General features: G+C 38.2%; 1 protein-coding gene across 5 annotated transcripts in view; it reads left to right on the top strand.

Moving 5' to 3' along the window:
* Nucleotides 1-17598, top strand: part of PCDH11X (protocadherin 11 X-linked) — a 427642-nt gene that overhangs the window by 67138 nt on the left and 342906 nt on the right. For 3 of the 5 annotated variants that reach the window (XM_072929023.1, XM_030272410.4, XM_030272409.4), the window contains one exon: nucleotides 154-2640. In XM_072929023.1, the coding sequence (XP_072785124.1) occupies nucleotides 154-2640 (2487 nt within the window). Of the gene's footprint in view, nucleotides 1-153; nucleotides 4533-9106; nucleotides 12937-17598 lie in introns of those variants that run through there. The other 2 variants (XM_012573008.5, XM_072929024.1) reach the window with 2 other exon arrangements.

Below are 17598 nucleotides of genomic sequence, written 5' to 3'. Positions count from 1 at the left end.
ATAATGAAAAATAAATATAAATATAAAAATTTATATTCCTGTATAGAGCATATGCATAAATATATATTCCATGAAAATTTCAGAAAATTAATGTGATATTTTTCTTTTTAAATACACTGTCAAGCTAAAGCGTGTTCTTTCTGTGTCTTGTAGGGTCAAAATGTATTTGGTCTTGACATAACTGAGACACCTGAGGGAGATAAGTGGCCTCAACTGATTGTGCAGCAGATCCTGGATAGGGAGCAGAAAGACACCTATGTGATGAAAATCAAAGTCGAAGATGGTGGGAGCCCCCCGAGGTCCAGCACTGCCATCCTGCAGGTGACGGTGACCGACGTCAACGACAACCGCCCGGTCTTCAAGGAGAACGACGTCGAGGTCAGCGTGCCCGAAAATGCCCCCGTGGGCACCTCCGTGTCTCAGCTCCACGCCACCGACGCAGACCTGGGCTCCAATGCACAAATCCACTTCTATTTCAGCAACCAGATCTCCAGCCTGGCCAAAAGGCTCTTTGCCATCGATAACACCACGGGCCTCATCACCATCAGGGAGCCGCTGGACAGGGAGGAATCTCCTGTGCACAAACTGACTGTTCTGGCCAGCGATGGCAGCTCCACTCCGTCAAGAGCGACGGTGACTGTTAATGTCACAGATATTAATGACAACGTCCCGTCGATAGACACCAGGTACATCATCAACCCGGTGAATGGGACAGTGCTTTTGTCCGAGAAGGCCCCCCTCAATACAAAAATTGCTTTGATAACAGTGATGGATAAGGATGCTGATCAGAATGGGAAAGTCACCTGTTTTACAGATCATGATGTTCCTTTCAGGCTAAAACCAGTGTTTGATAATCAGTTTCTCCTGGAGACAGCCACCTTTCTTGACTATGAAGCTACACGGGAATATGCCATCAAAATAGTGGCTTCAGACTCAGGGAAGCCACCCTTAAACCAGTCTGCAATGCTCCTGATCAAAATCAAGGATGAAAACGACAACGCCCCAGTTTTCACACAGCCTATCATAGGCCTTTCCATCCCTGAAAACAACGCTCCTGGCACTCAGCTAACCAAGATCAGTGCTACAGATGCTGACAGCGGGCGGAACGCCGAGATCAGCTACATCCTGGGTTCTGATGCGCCCCCAATTTTCAACCTGGACCGCCGCACAGGCATCCTGACAGCAGTGAGAAAGCTGGACAGAGAAAAGCAGGACAGGTACTCTTTCACTGTGCTGGCTAAGGATAATGGGATGCCACCTTTGCAGACCAATGCTACCGTGACGGTGTCAGTGCTGGACCAGAATGATAACAGCCCTGCTTTCACACATAATGAATATAATTTCTATGTGCCAGAAAACCTGCCCATGTATGGCACAGTGGGGCTTATCACAGTTACAGATGCTGACGCGGGAGACAACGCTGCAGTCACTCTCTCTATCTTAAATGGCAGAGATAATTTCATTATAGATCCACTTACTGGCGTAATAAGGCCTAATATTACCTTTGATAGGGAGCAGCAGGGGTCATACACTTTCCAGGTGAAAGCAGTGGATGGAGGAAGACTGCAGCGTTCCTCAACTGCCAAAGTGACCATCAATGTTGTTGATGTAAATGATAACAGGCCCGTTTTTGTTATTCCCTCATCTAATTATTCCTATGAGTTGGTCCCAACGTCAGCCAGCCCGGGGTCTGTGGTCACTAGAGTCTTTGCAGTTGATAATGACACGGGAATGAACGCAGAGCTCCGCTATAGCATCATAGGTGGGAACGCCAGGGGCTTGTTTACCATTGACCAATTAACAGGCAATATCACTTTGAAAGAGAAGGTCATTGCATCAGATCATGGCTTGCACAGACTGGTGATCAAGGTGAATGACCTGGGACAGCCGGAGTCCCTTTACACGATAGCTCTTGTGCACTTGTTTGTGAACGAGACAGTCACCAACAGCTCCTACGTGCAAGAGCTGGTGCGTAGGAATATGGAAACTCCAGTTGGCCAGAACATTGGGGATGGTGAGATAACCCCGCAGACCAACGATTATGTCAAGATCATCATTGCCATTATTGCAGGCACCATGACCGTTATTCTGGTAATTTTTGTTACCGCTTTAGTCCGGTGCCGCCAGACGCCCAGGCACAAGGTTGTCCAAAAAAATAAGCAGAGTGGTGAATGGGTTTCCCCCAACCAAGAGAATAGGCAGATCAAGAAAAAGAAGAAGAAGAAGAAGCGCTCTCCAAAGAGTCTCCTCCTCAACTTTGTGACTATTGAAGAATCTAAGCCTGATGATCCTGGCCACGAGCACATAAATGGCACTTTAGACATTCCGGTAGAGCTAGAAGAACAGACTATGGGCAAATATAACTGGGCCACCACACCAACCACATTTAAACCTGATAGCCCAGACTTAGCAAAGCACTACAAGTCTGCTTCTCCACAGCCTACCTTTCAAATTAAACCTGAGACTCCTGTACCCCCCAAGAAGCACCATGTCATTCAGGAATTGCCTCTAGATAACACCTTTGTGGTGGGCTGTGACTCACTTTCCAAGTGCTCATCCAGCAGCTCGGACCCTTACAGTGTTTCTGAATGCAGCTGTCAAGGAGGCTTCAAGACCCCAGGCCCCATACACACCAGACAGGTAATGGAATTTTAAGGTGCTTTCTTCCTCCTTCCCTCCTTCCTTTGCCAATCCTGTAACTCCAGTTTGAAGCGCTGCAACTTCTCCTGCAAGGAGCAAAGTTTGAGAGTCTGTACTCGATCGAGGCGTTGTTAAACAAACAATTCCAGCTTCCTGAGCGGTAAGGGAGAAAATGAGGAGGGAAAAGAGCATTATCTGTGAGGAGATGGAGCAGGCAGAGATCCCTGTGGTGGTGTCCTGACTGCAGATGGCAGCATGGCACTTCCCACCTCACGCAGGACCTGGAGCAGCTGGGAAGGCTCAGAGTGGGACTGTCCTCTCCAGCCTGGGCTGCTCAAGGATCCAAACAGCCTAGGTGGAAAGCAATAAAGCTTTAGAGGAGCTCATAAGTGGTTCTTAATATTACTGGAGTCTGGAATTGCAGCCTTCATTTGGGTGTAGCTTTGCTCCAAGGTCTCTCAGGAGCAGGCGAGGATTTTCCTCTGAGAGTTTCGGGCATTTTCAGACTGGAAGGAGCCTTAAATCTGGTGGAATGACACACACAGCTGGCAGGCAAAGTTAGGGAAAAATTAGAAGCATCAGCAGAATTGAGCTCACTTATTTGCTGCTCTGCCTGATAAACCAGGTATTAGCTTCTTAGAAATGCAGCACAACAAAGGAAACGTCTAAAGAATCCTCAGCTTAAAATTAAAAATAAATTGAGAACTCAAGTACCCTTTATTCTTGAAGACCCTACAGAAAAGCTTTAAGTCACTGGAAATAGAATCTAATATTTATCCATATTTTGAACAGTTTCATAAGACTCCTCTGTTTTTCTATTTGCCTCTCTTTCTTCCCAAGTATCACAAAGTTTTCAGTGGGGATAGTTTCCTAGCTAAGCTTTAGTTGGTCAAGGAATTAATCACTAAAGTAGCACTTACTTCAGGAGTGTTTATTTTATTATTCATAGTATATTTTAACTTGATAATATGTTTAACTAAATATATTGCTCGGGAACAAATCCTCAGCATGACTAAATCTTCCTCTATCAGAATTTTTTTCTGGGAACTTTGTTTTGTCACAACTGTGATAATAACAATGTGCATAAAAAAAGCTTCTCATTCAGACCAGTCATCATATCTTTGAAAATTTCAGGATATGTTGTGTATTTTATTGTATTTTATTCCCTTTACCAACACAAATTTGTATGGTAACCTATATCACTGTGGATTTTTTTAGAAATGTATTTAGGCATGTTGAGTTAAATTACGTATCAGAAAAGCCTCTTGCCAGTTTGTTCACCTGTTTGAACTCCCAGAACTCTGAGCAGAGGGCAGTGCTGTTTTCAGCATTTCTCTGGGCCTGATCTGAGTGATTTTTTTCAATGGAGTTCTGGTGCAGCTCCTGTGAGTCAAAAAGGTTCTGCCTTTGTCTGCTGAAACACACGTTGTCGTGCAGTAATGCTGACAAAGAAAGCGAGCTCGTGGCTCTCAAAGCCCCTTCTGTGGCACTGAAAACCTAGAAAGTGGCATGGGAAGCAATTCTCCTCTGCAGAAGTTGGCTGGGGGAAAGAGCATTTCCTTTTATCTGTGCCTTAAAGGTCTGTGACAGGGGGTTCCTATCTGGAAAAGCAGAATAGAACTGTGGGGTTTTTTTAATGCTCACTGGCTGATACCAGCTTATCTTCATAGAGCTGCACCTAACATTGTTAGCATGATATGGTGAATAGATAAAAAAAGAGATTATTGATACCATTTGTACTGATTTTGTTAAAGTTGAGCTATCCTTCTTTCAGGGATATTTTTCTGCATTAAAGTGAGCACCTTGTTTGGAGGAAGGGTAACTAATCACCACAATGGCCCTTTACACTAATTTGGAATCAACATTCACCTTTAAACACATTAATTAATATTTTTTAAAAAAATTAATTTTATGTAATTTAATTAATGCATTATTTACATAAGTTGGGCCACTAGAGGAAATAATTTGTGTTTTGTTCAGCTGTGACTAATTGAAAATTGTATTTCTTGGTAAGTAAAAAAAAGTGAAGAATTTCTTAAAACAGATCTTTTAAAAGTCACTCTCACTCCTACCCTGGCTCTGTATTTAGTCTGGGTAGTTTTATCTCCTGTGGGGCTCTGGAAGGTGTCTCAGGACAGGTTACTTGAGAATTGTCTCTGTTAACCAGCAAAAAAACCCCTATATAAATAGAAATAATCCTGAGGGCACAGTGTCTCCAGCTGTTGTCCCACCGCCCTTCAGCCTCAGGCACCAACAGCATCCCTGTGGTTCTGGATGATTTTGTGTCCGGCACTCTGAATTTGCAGAAAGCTGTAGGACAAGTCAGTTCAGTTAACAAGGGAGATGTGCTAATTGAAAAGGGAAAATAAGATGCCTGATATGAGGGGAAAATATCCTCATTTATCACTTTTACAATGGTGCAGTTATTTTACAAGCCAGAAGTTCTGAAGGAGCCTAAAGAAGGTTCTGTTCACTGTGAAGTGTCTCTTCAGTTTGTATTGGGGACTGATAGGCTGCACATCTTAACTATTGTTAGATTTCTCCATGCAAGACTTTCTACTCAGATATTTGAAATAATATTGTGTTACAGCTAAAAATATATGTTTTCTTTGGAAGATCTAAATTTTGTGTCTGTCTGAATGGTATTGATTTAAATCTTTAAAGAAAGGAAATTATGTCTTTGCTTTACAGCTAAATTTGTCTAAGTGATCTATAAAATGACAGAAAGTCATTATAGCAGTTGTATTCAAAAGCATGTAAGCAAAGATAGAAAGGTTTTTCTACTAAAACCCCCCAAAATATCTCTTTAGCGGTCATGTGGGCAAATAAATACATCAGTACCACAGCTGAAATTTTTATGGGGAAGCAATTGGGGACTCCTGAAGCAGCTGAGGACACTTTGAACCATAAACTTCAGGAAACTGAAGAGGGAAAGTATGTTCTTAATGTAATGTCCCCTAAGAGAGAGGTCAAATTTTGCTCTATTTTTATGTGAGAGAGGGCAAGGGACAGAGGCATGATACTACTCTGGAGTTACCAGGAGGAGTTAATCACTACCAGTGACAATGGACCCTCAGAGTAACATGCTTTTTTGGGGGATGTAGTAGAGATAATTCTTTTAAAGGCATTTTACCAAGTGAGAAATTGTGAAGGGGCTTATTCATAATAAGGTTTTTCAAACTAGGATATCTGGAGTGTTATAAAAATAAAACTGACTTTCCACATCATCAGATTTCCATTGTTTTGGCAATTGTGGGCTTTGCAAAAATTTTCTTTGGTGCAGAAACATAGAGAATCTTTAAAGTTTATTTGTCTGCAAGCTTTGTAAAAGCTCAGTTATTTTTGACATTCACCTCAGTGGGAGCAAACTGTGTGAAGTGTTCCACACTGACACAAATCTTCTAATTCTCTTTGCATTTGCATGGGAATGATGAGAAGAAGGGAGAGGAGTTTGCTTCAGTCTCATTTTCATGTAACACAATTTCAAAATCTGAAATCTTTGCTGGTGCACTTTAAAACAACATTCAGACATTTCAAATGCCTGTCTAGGTGTCAGCCTGTCTAGTCAAAACATGCAGAATTAGAGAGCACAGTGTTATCTGTGGCAGCTTGACTCAAAGAAGGTAAAGCTGCAAAGACTCATCAGAACTCGCTGAGCATTCTCCTTCTTCTTGTCCCCTTCTTTTACTGAATTCTGCTCCAGATGTGCCTTTGGTTTGGAAAGTAAGAACCAAGTAAATACATTTATATTTATCATAAAGAACAAGAAAGAACAAGAACTTATTGATAGTTTGAGATGTAAAAAGTCCTAGATATGTACTGTACAAAGATAGAAAAAGTTTAAATCTTATATTATGAATTGCTGTGTATTGTTTAAAGTTCACAGAAGTCCTTTTGTTAATGTTAAACCCACGTGAGTTGTTTTCTTTTTAGAGTATAAAAACTTTACACCTTTTCTTTTACACTATTAGTTCAAAAATATATAGAAAAAACAAGAAACTCTGTTGTATGTCAACTGTTTAGTTTAATCCTCTGGCATCATCGAGTCTGAGCAAGGCCTGAAGAAATTCGCTTCTTCTGATAAGAAAACCATAAATTCCTCTCCTTTGGAAGATTTAGGTGTTCCTCAAAGCGTGTATCTCATTCCTAAAAAAAAACCTCCCCCACATACATAGTCTCTATTTTAACATTATGTTGGAACCTAAAACCACATTTAACACACTACATAAGAGAATTAATACAGCATAACTTTCTAACATTACACATATAATATTCATTGTAACATTTGCAAAAAGCCAATCATAAATATGCATTTTTCACATTGGCTGATGCAAATTTTCATTAATGGTGAGATTCTCTCATCTGTGAACTTACCCACACTTATGAACAGGAATTTTGGGTGTCACAGTGATCTCCGCTGGTTTGTTAGGAGCTGATGGAGACAGACATTACACCCCTCACAGAAACCCAAATGGGAAGTAGCCCTCATTTCAAATATATTGCATTTTGGCCCCCCAAATCCATTCTGTGATTTTATCACTGCCTGCTTAGACCTGCTTGGAGTTAGGTGATATTTGGGTTTCTGATTTAAAATGTGGTGAAATGTCATTACACTATGAGAACAGTGTACTCAGGATGTAAGTGGAAGGAATATTGAAAAGAACAGCTCTGAAACTCACCTGTTCTGTCAGTCTTTAGCTACAGGGTTTTTTGGTTTTTTTGTGTAATAACAGTGAGTTTAATTTAGACTCCTGTAATCATCAGTAGGCAGGGCTGATGCTCTGAGTTGTAAAATAGACATAGTGCTGGTGTTCTGTATTGACAGATACAGAGTAAATTACACTCAAAGAACATTTTCTCCTAAATTTTAGCTAAATAACTGTTGGTATAAGCCTTTCCCAAAAGCCATTTCAAAATGGATTATTATGATTCTAAGTATTCTCGTTATTTTACCTTAATTTTCTGACTGGTAATTTTGCTTGTGGTTCTGATCTGCTGCCATATACATACATTTCATAAAAAAAAAAAAATTAGATTTGGAGAAGAGATTTCTAATTGAAATATGAGTCAAAGTGTGTGAGTCAGAAGTTAACAAGCAATTATTTAAATGTGCATCACTACTGAAGTAAAGCTGGTCAAGAAAATGCTTTTCCTCTATGTAACACTTGTAGAAAATCTTCAGTGATTTCTTTTAATAGTTTTCACTACAAAAGCATGGAGGAAGGTATTTGGAAAGTGTCCCGTTTGCCTCATAGTAGAAGGCAAAAAGAGAGCGTGCAAAGGAGTGAAAAAGAAATTTGTGTTTTGTGTGAGGAAATAACAAAAGATTTTGAACATGACAAAAAAGCAAACAAATGAATTCAGAGCAAACCAAGGCAATTTTTTCTTTTTTTTTTTTTTCCCAGAAAGAGCTCATTGACTGAGTTTATTCTGAAGTTGGTAAATGAGGTTGCAGCATTAATAACTGAGTGATTTTTGTGCAAGCCAGAATGACACACAGCTCCCTCTCCAATAGCCACTTGCCTTGGGGTGGAAACAATGTGATTTTTCAAAGATTAAGTGCATTTCACATTATTTTTTCAGTGGGATTACTGAAACGTTTACTCTTTCTCCTTGTGACCCAACTGTGCTATTTCAAATGTCTTACTTAACTATAAACCATTGCTAACAGTGAAGTCTGACTTAACTCTGGTTTAATTTTCACACTTTTTTTTTCCCCTGTTTTCTCCCAGAAGGTATGGCACTCAATAATCTGCAGTTGATAGCAATTTCCTGACCAGTGAGTGGCTGGTGTCTTGGGGACTGTGGTATTGACAGTGCTTTCTTTTCGGTCAAATAATTGATCAGAATGGCTTAATTTCTGTGAATCTTTAGGGCTAAATATTGTTGATGATAAATGTAGATATAAGATACATAATAAGTCTTCAAATACAAAATATTTTATGCTTTTAGGAACATGAAGTCCACAAAACCCCTGTAGAACCTGTTCTAGGTAGTGCAGCAGCCTTGTGACAGCTCTAATCTTGCAACAGCACTTTGGGTTTGAGCGGATAAAGCAAAAAAAAAGGAGTAAGAAACTTAGAATAATATCCATAGAAGCTATTTCTGTGGCTCCTTCTGCTGCAGCATTTGTGCTCTGTGTGTAGAGATGCTGTGCTGGGAGCACAGCCACCCCAGGAATAGTTGGTTACTTAGAACATCTCAGACCTCATGGTGCTTGAGATCTGGTAGTGATTTATCAAAAAATATGGATATTGATCCCGTACCAATATCCAACTGTGATGGACAAAAACCCTCTAACAGCTTAAAGTTAGAAAGGCTTATCTCGAACTAAAATCTTAGCTCCTCTAAAATCTCTAAATTCCTTTAAATTTACGTTTCAGTAGAAATTCGGAAACGAGCGCGACAATTTATGGTGAAATGCTGCAGGAAAGGGCTTTTCTCATGCTGTTTCTCTGTTTGCCAGCTCTGAAGGCCATCGCAGCTGATGTTATGTACTGAAGTCGTACGTGTACTCAATGATGTTAAGCCAGCAAACATGGGAACAAGGAAACAGCACGAGAAAGCCCCTTTGTCCTGTCTCTGGTTGCCGAAGAAATTTATCGACTCATCTCCAGAGGGGTTTGGAAGTGACCATGAACTGTTCAAGCTGCCCTACTGAAAGGTATCAAGGGCAAGGATTTTTTTTTTAAAAGGAAAAGACAAAGAAATTTTAGTACGTTGTGCTATAGTGTTCTATAACGTAGTTTTGCTAAGAAAACAAAGTAATGTGACCCATCCTTCTTCACAGTTTGTGATTATGGTAAATTTATTTTGCTTGTAATCATCTTCTTGTCCCAGACTTTTTTTTCTCTCCTTATTTATTTTAGTTGAAACAATTAGGAATTTTTGTTTCTATGAATATATTAAAAGGGAGCAATAAATTTTATTCATATGTTAAAAAGAGAATGTAAAGTTCTTTATACTCCCTGCATTTAAAAGGAAAACAACTGAGTTGTTGTCACTTATAGCACCATTATACATATTAAGAGTTAAGTGTTATTTATATGTATCCATAATATTTTTAATGATGATATTGCTGCTACAGATCATAAATAGAAATGATCAAGTCACTGCTTTCTCATTTTTTAGGCACAATAGTAGTAGTGAAAAACTAGTACTTCCCCCTTTCTTATCCACAACATTTTGTAATAAATGGTCACCTTCTAAATAACTGGAAAGCATTCACATAACTTTTAGAAAGAAAATTTAATTTTAATTTTGCTTGCTCAAGTCTAGATAATGTCTATTTAACAGGTGCCAAACATTTAACCTTTTGAAGTGTTTTTATTTAAAAAGAAAAAGTCACAAATCCAGTGGCTTGGTTTTCAGTGTAATAAAATAGGAAATAATAGACAGAATTTTTTCACTGTTAGGCAGCACATGGGGGTAAATGGCCTAGTGTTGCTTCTTTTTCTTCCCCAGTTATTCTTCTATAATGTTTTGGGGGTGTTTTTTTGTTTTGTTTTGTTTTTTTTTTTTTGGTTGGTTGGCTTTTTAGTTTGTTGTTTCTTTTTCTTTTTTTTAACCAAAGTTTTTTATCATTTGCTATTCAACATGGCTCATTTACAAAATAAAGCTTGAGTATCATAGCTTTGTTTGAAGGTTGGTTGCAAGTTCTTGTATATTGCCTCACATTTTAGAGAGTAATGATTAATATGTATCATCTATAATATTAGAATTTCATATGCAATGCAAAATCTCTTAGGAAGCAAAGGAGTATAAAGAACCCTGTTTTCTGCACTTATATGAAGACATGTAATATTAGTTTGCTAGAATAAAATGAAATACAGACACTGCTTTTAACTGGGATGTATACAGTATATAGAACTTTCTTTTAAAGAAAAAAGTTATTAATGATTCATGAATTAGACTACAACATGGAATCCTTACACATTACTGTATGTTTGATGTAAAGATATTTATAGGCTTGTACTTAATAATCACGTTGCCTCAGTTCTTGGACTGCAGAATGTCTACCATGACTGTTGCCTATAGTTTGCTCCACATTTGCTATCTGGCTCTTTTAAAAAAAACAACAATGTGTATTTGGCTATTTGATCTGTAAAATAAATTCTATTAATAATGAAGTACGTATTGTAATTCAGCATATTGTATCGCATAATTATAGCTATGACTGTTACAGAGAGCTTTTCACTCCCCACGATGGGATCATTTTCTTGGGAAGGAGTTCATGTACCTGCCAGACAGTTTTGCTCTTCCTATTTTTAGCAGCCTTGCAGCATTTATGCTTCAAACTAAAATCCCCCAACACTCCCAGGGGTCAGACATGCAGTGACATTTATGGACTCGGTGCCACAGCTCAGCCAGTTTAAAATTCATTCTGGGATCTCTCCCAGAAGTGCTGTTTGGGGTCCCACACGCTGCTGCAGTTGTTTGTGGAGGTGTTTCCTAGGTGGGTGATGGGGAAATTCAGCCCTTGGGCCCCGTTCAGAGTGCTTTGTCAGGCAGACAGGATGATTGCACAGGCTTTGAGTTTCTCTTTTTACTTGGAGTCTTGGAATTTCTCTCCTTATGAGAATTAAGTTGGATTTCCTTTTTAAAAAAACCCCTATATGTAAGCTTAATATTTGATTAAGAAAAGCACCAAATAATTTCAATGCTTACATTCAAACTTTTTTTTTTTTTTTTTAAATAATGAAATTTAGACATCTCAAGTGAACATGTAGTTGCCCTCAGCTATTTTCTCTGGTGGTGACAAGGCATAGATAGGACTGCATTTGATTTTAGGACTGCATACGCTCTAGAAGTGCCTACTTTCTTACACTGAGCGTGAAGAGAACCTTTGATAAGTCCCTTTCTTGTACCTACTTATATGGTACCAGTTAAGTGCTTTCAGAGAAGAATATACTTAGATTCGAGTTACTTTGCTTTTAATTTAGCTGAAGCTCTAACTTTTTTCTAGTATTACACTGGTCCTATCATTCCAGTCTACCAATAAATAATTCTGAAAGCATCTAGGATGATCTTAAAATGTCTAAAAGTTACATAAATAAAATAAAAGGTACATCACATGGTTTAATTACTGGTCCCAATCAGTAACCTCCCTCCTCTGGTTCTTTCATGAGTCAGCCCAGCCAAACATTAGAAACTTCCTTAGGGAAAGCCAGAAACCTCTTAAGTGGCTCAGCTTCATGTGTTTTGTCTGTTTCAATTTATGTTTTCTTACATCTAAATATCACTTTTTAAAAAGTTGTTTTTTCATAGGCTGGAATCAGAGTTCATTTCCTCCTGATGGTTGAAAGGGTACATGAAAGCCTAATGGTTATTGACCAAATATGTGTGTGTGCTGGATATCAATTTCTACACTTTTCTGTGATGAAGGCCAGTCAAAAAATTCTATTATGTTTGATTTAAATAATATTAGTATCCTGAGTCAAAGCTAGATATATGTGTTTCAAAACCAACTCCGTTTCTCAAATGTTTTCACCTACAGAAATAATTTTTTCTGACTGTTAGAAGTCAGAGTGAATTATGAGCAAAAATCACTGAGTTGACCAAATGTTACTTTTAAACTTGACAACTCATTATATTTTCTTTGGAATATCAATATATTTATCATACTTCAGACTGCAATTATTACAGTCACCTCTGTATAAACTTCTCAAGGAATTTCCCCTTTTCTCTGGTGCTGATTGCCTCATCTCTTTGGGTCAGTTCCAGTGCAATATGGGGCTGAACAAAGAGAAAACTTATTTATTTATTGCCACTTTTAGGTGTAAGTGACCCCGTGGCTGCTTGCAGCCCTCCAGCACAGCAGCTGGGGCTGGCTCTCAGATGAGCTGGCTGCAGCCAGTGCTGTGTTGCCAAATATTCTGGAATTCTTATGGATTTCTGTGTCTACCAAAGCTCCCTCCACCCGACCTCAAACACTCCTGAGAGCAAGCGAGGCACTGCAGGAACTTTGGGGGATTTAAATCCTTCTGAGTTCAGTTCTGAAGGGCAGTGGGGGGCTGTCAGGAGCAAAACTGGTTTGTGATGTAAATAGAATTATATTTTTAACATAAACTGTAATGCTGCAGGGTTTTGTTTTTTTTTTTTGTTACACTTCTCCAGTGATTTCCCATTTTGCCATAAAACATATATTTATGGTGTATGCTGGTCTTACGTATTATTTGTAAAATCTTTTTAACAAATGATTTGAATATATATTTTTGCTTTCATATTGAATTACTGAGCACTGTTCCTTTTATGTCTTATTTATCTATTTCTAAAATAAATTTGGTTTGACAATTACATTTGTTATATATATTATATTGTGTACCTTCTGGAGAAGCACTGTTTTTAAATACACCTCTGGTCTGTTTGCTTACTGCATGCCCACCACAAGCCTCTGGTGACTGGTATTTTTCACAGTTTAGGAGCTATGATTATTAAATAACTTAACCACATGTAAGCTTTACAAGAAGAAATATATGAAGGAATTTGCCTCTTTGAAAACCTCAAACTCTTTAGCAGCATATTTCTTTTGTCTACAATGTTTTCAAGGAAATCTAAGCTGGAATTCCAAGAGTTTTCCAACGATGTTTCCATGCACATGAGGGTGTTTGTATCTGTCCCTGTATTTTGTTTGCCTGTGTGTGTAGGGAGCACGGGGTGTCTGTACACATTTATCACACTTTCAATTAACAAAGATTCTAGGCAGTAAATATTGCACAGGCTGAAACTGCTGAGCTGTGCCCATCCCAATATCTCTTGCTGTGAAAGGTAGCCAGGCACTAAGGATTTCAATCTGCCACATTATTTGATTTTTGGGAAGATTTGTCTTCCCTTCTGAGAATGTTCTGGGTTCTCAATATGTGAGAAAATGACTCTTGGTGATTCGGAGGTTAGGATACAAATATGAAAAGTGCAGTTCTTTCATTAGGATATTTTACTCATTCCTACACTGTCTCTCAGTATTCTAAAATACATTTTTTTCTACTAAATAGACTCATATTCTTAAATTTTACCACTGAAAGTGTTGCAAAATGACACATTTGTATTTTCTTCCAATTGTGAACTTCTGCTTGTTTCATAGACACATGTGAATCAAATTCAGTTATTTATATGCATAGAGATGGATATTAAGTGTGATATCAGGAAATTTTCAGGGGCCTTATTGACTTTTTACAATCTTTTAAATAGGCTTTATTCATGTTCTCATTTCCAAGGAAGGTGTTCATTCAAGCTGAAATCACTTATATCCAATAAAAGCTGGATGATGATATCAGAGGTACGAGGTTTGATTTCTCATCACTGAATTCCAGCTAAGAATCATGAGCTGAATTTTGGTCTGTTGTTCTCAGCACTGTTTCCATCCTTTCCTGAGAGGAGTTCCATGGCTGTTGGAAGGATGAGGTGCCCTCTGTTCCTGTTTTCTGTTTCCTCCTGGGCTGTGATATGAAACTCCCTAATCATAGGTTTTCCCACACAAAAATACTTTTCCTAGGTCTGGATCCAAACCATCCATGTGGTGCTGTTTTTTCTCTCCCTCTAAGAAAACAACATTGGACGAATTCTGGTCTTTTCCAGCCACTTGGGCACGTGTGATTCAGACGAGCAAATGAGCATCAAACGGGTGGCTGGAATTTGGAAACTACTTCCCTTGTAATGTTTAGGGCATTTGAGAAAATGGAAATTGGAAATTACTCAGAATTTTGTGATTTTCTGACAACCAGACTTGGCCAGTGTCTGCACAGCCGAGGTCATGACCACATGTAGCAGTTAGGATGGGAAGGGATGAGGGGAAAGGAAGATCCTTTCAGTCTATAATTATTATTGTGGTGAGAAAATGAATCCAAATCCTAAGTGTCACATCGGAGATCTTTGCAGATGCAGTTTTAAGTCACATTTAAGTCACATATTTTATTAATTTCATTAGTGTTGACTTATTATGGATAAAAGCAGCAGAATTCTGCTGGTAACTCTGAAGGTATCTGAACATGTGGTTGTGTGTTCACGTCTGGGCTGAAAAGTGATACAGATCAGGGATTTATTTGGATTGGAAGGTAAGGCATCTTTATTGTATTGTTAACTGTTTTTTGTAGATTGCTAAAATTTGCTTCCCTCCCTTTGAAAAAGAAAGTGTTTGGAGCTGGAAGTGAAGAAGAAAAGTAATTCAGACTTGGAAAAATATATGGTACAGTTTTCGTTGCTATTTAACTAGAAGAAACTATTTTAATTCCTAAAGATGGTACAAAAGATTGATTTTTTTTCTTAAATTTAAACTTATCTGATGTAAAATTACAGTTTTTGTATAACAATCAACTGCATTCTAGCTTTGTTGCATTTTATTTCTTGAAATACATTAAAATAAATTTAAAAGCAAGTGTTTTGCTTGCTAGTGCCCAGTTATTATAACTACCTAAGCACAGAGGTGCAGATATTTTAATTATGCACTATGAAAGCCTAAGTATTTCCTAGCTTTTGTCTTCTCTTTTCCAAAGTCTCTGTTTTTGGAGGTGTTGACCATGAAACTATCTGTAGCCAACACACCAAGGGATCAAACTGAAGGTGGAAAAGGGCTTTTCTGTTTAAATAAGTCTATTTGTAAACAAAACTTCAAGAGGGGAGGAAAACATTGGATTATGTTCTCAAGCTTTGCAGAAGGGAAGCAACAACTTCTGCAGCCTGCTGGGATTTTGATTGCTATTGATTTCAAAGTTAGAAGCCCAAACAACTGCAATTGTACCAGAAGTGTTTCTCCCAAGTCCTGTTGAACTCAGAACTCAGCGAAAGCTCTGGCTAAGAGCTGCTGCCACTTGGAAAGGTGTGGGAGATATTGTTATTATTATTATTATTGTTGTTGTTCGTAGCAGCAGTGCTCAGCACTGCTGCATTCACTGCTCACAGCCCCTGCTGAGTCACCTTGATCCCCAGGATTTTCTGCACCTGAGTGGGAACAAGGGATTTACCAAAAATCCTGTCAGAAAATCTTGGTTTTCCTCCTTCAGATAGCAGTGACTGTGTAAGTGACTCTATCTAAATACAGATCTCTAATACTTTTCAGAAGTGTCTCATGAGACACAGTGAATGCTTACCTTTTAATTCTTATTTTACACATTGTAGAAGGTTATACACCTATATAGATATATACACAAACAAAAAAAAATATTTCCTAAAGCTTTTCTTGTTTTCTTGATAAGCCAGTGTTCAAAGCCATTTCCTGCTGTTTACAAGCTTGAGGCTGAATGGATTTTTCAACAGCCTGAAGTAGATTTTTAATCTAGCAAAATGACATTGTGACTAATTTAAAAAAACATGGATAAACAGATTGGTGTTTGCTTACACATGGGGGAATCATCAAACCCACTGATTTTGCAAACAGGAGGCTGGAGGATTTAATGAATGTATTTTAAAAACTCATATGGCCAAAGTTGTAAATCAGTCCCTGCTAAATGATCTTCCCTGATTAATTGCCTTTCTTCATCACATTTATTGTAAGACCAGTTCTATTCATTATCTCTTTGGCCAAATTTTAACCCAAGTTACTTCATGTCCAGTCCATCAAATACTGTCTTTGTTCTTCCATGCTGGAAAATAACATATATATGGTCTAACACTGTGCGATTCTTGTTTTCTTGTCTTTAATGGGTGGTTTAAGGTTTTCTTAGTGCTATGTTTTCCTATTTTTATATTAATATATTGAAACTATGGTGGGGGGTTATTTCAGATCAGTTTCCTCTGGGTTTTCTTCAGGTGACTTCTAATACTTTCCTTAAGAAAATATTAGAATAGAAACTATAGAGTCCTCAATGGGATTCTCAAAAATTTGGAGGTTTTTGAGTGGAAATCAGAATCTTAAATGTCTTTATGAATACGTTACCCATATGTATAAATCTCCAATGGATTCAAATCACTTATAGCTGTAAATAGTTTATCTATTTGTGTGTATTTTTGGGGTGAACCCCCAAGTGCAGTTTGCTGCCCACTTGTACAGCTCATCAGTGTTTGTTTTCATCTTTATTTTGTAGATATGTTGGGAGTTATTTGAATTTCCTCCAACTGTAGTGAAAGCCCTGAGAAGCTGACACAATCTTGATTGTTTCACTCACAATGAGCACATCAAACCTCTTCAGAAACTTATCTCAAACATTGGATATTAAAAGCAGACAGGAATAATTCTGTCAGCAACAATTAGACCAGGAAAACGTAATTGGAGGCAAAAAAGGCTTTTGGTGCTTCCTGTATACAAGATATACAATTCTCTGCTTTCAGCAGATAATTTATTAGTTACAGTAGTTTGGCTTTGAAGCACTGAGCTCAGTTGTGTGAGAGCTCCAACATCTGTCCTGGCAATCCTCTTACAGGCTGCCTTGGAGGAATTAGGAGATGGCAACACGAGTTCTGAAATGGATATCAGACAGCCAGAGTTAGGAGAGAGGGTTTGGAAGGGGATATTTCATTATTTCATTGCCCCTTTTTAACTCAATAACTCCTCGAACTGTTTGTTTTTATTATTCCAGATGGGAGCAAGATGCATTTAAATGAATAAAATGAAATAGAACAAATCAAATGCTTGGCTGCTGTTCAAAAGCTGCTAGGGCTGAGCTTTATTAAATTCACATGAGGATATGATAACTGTGGAATTTCACACAATGAACTGCACTAATCTTACTCGTGAAGAACATAATTTTTCTTGGGATAGAGGAGAGAATCTAAAATTTTGTCATGAAAAAAAACAAAGCCTCTTTGGAGTTTTATTTTCTGAGGGCATTCACTGCTTGAATGAAATCTGTCCATGTCCCAAAAACAGAATCTTCATGCACAATCCATTTTTTACACATCAAAAGTTCCAAGGGTTTGTTCTTCCTCCATGGCAATGTGGAGAATACTTCAAAGTAAGCTACTGTGTTCTATGTTAGAGCTATTCCCTGTGTCATCTACAGCCCCTTTAGGAATAAGCATATCTATGTT

The sequence above is a fragment of the Taeniopygia guttata genome, chromosome 4A (genome assembly GCF_048771995.1).
Source record: "Taeniopygia guttata chromosome 4A, bTaeGut7.mat, whole genome shotgun sequence".
NCBI lineage: Eukaryota > Metazoa > Chordata > Aves > Passeriformes > Estrildidae > Taeniopygia > Taeniopygia guttata.
The sequence above is the reverse complement of the archived record's forward strand: the minus strand, read 5'-3'. Positions and strand labels throughout refer to the sequence as shown.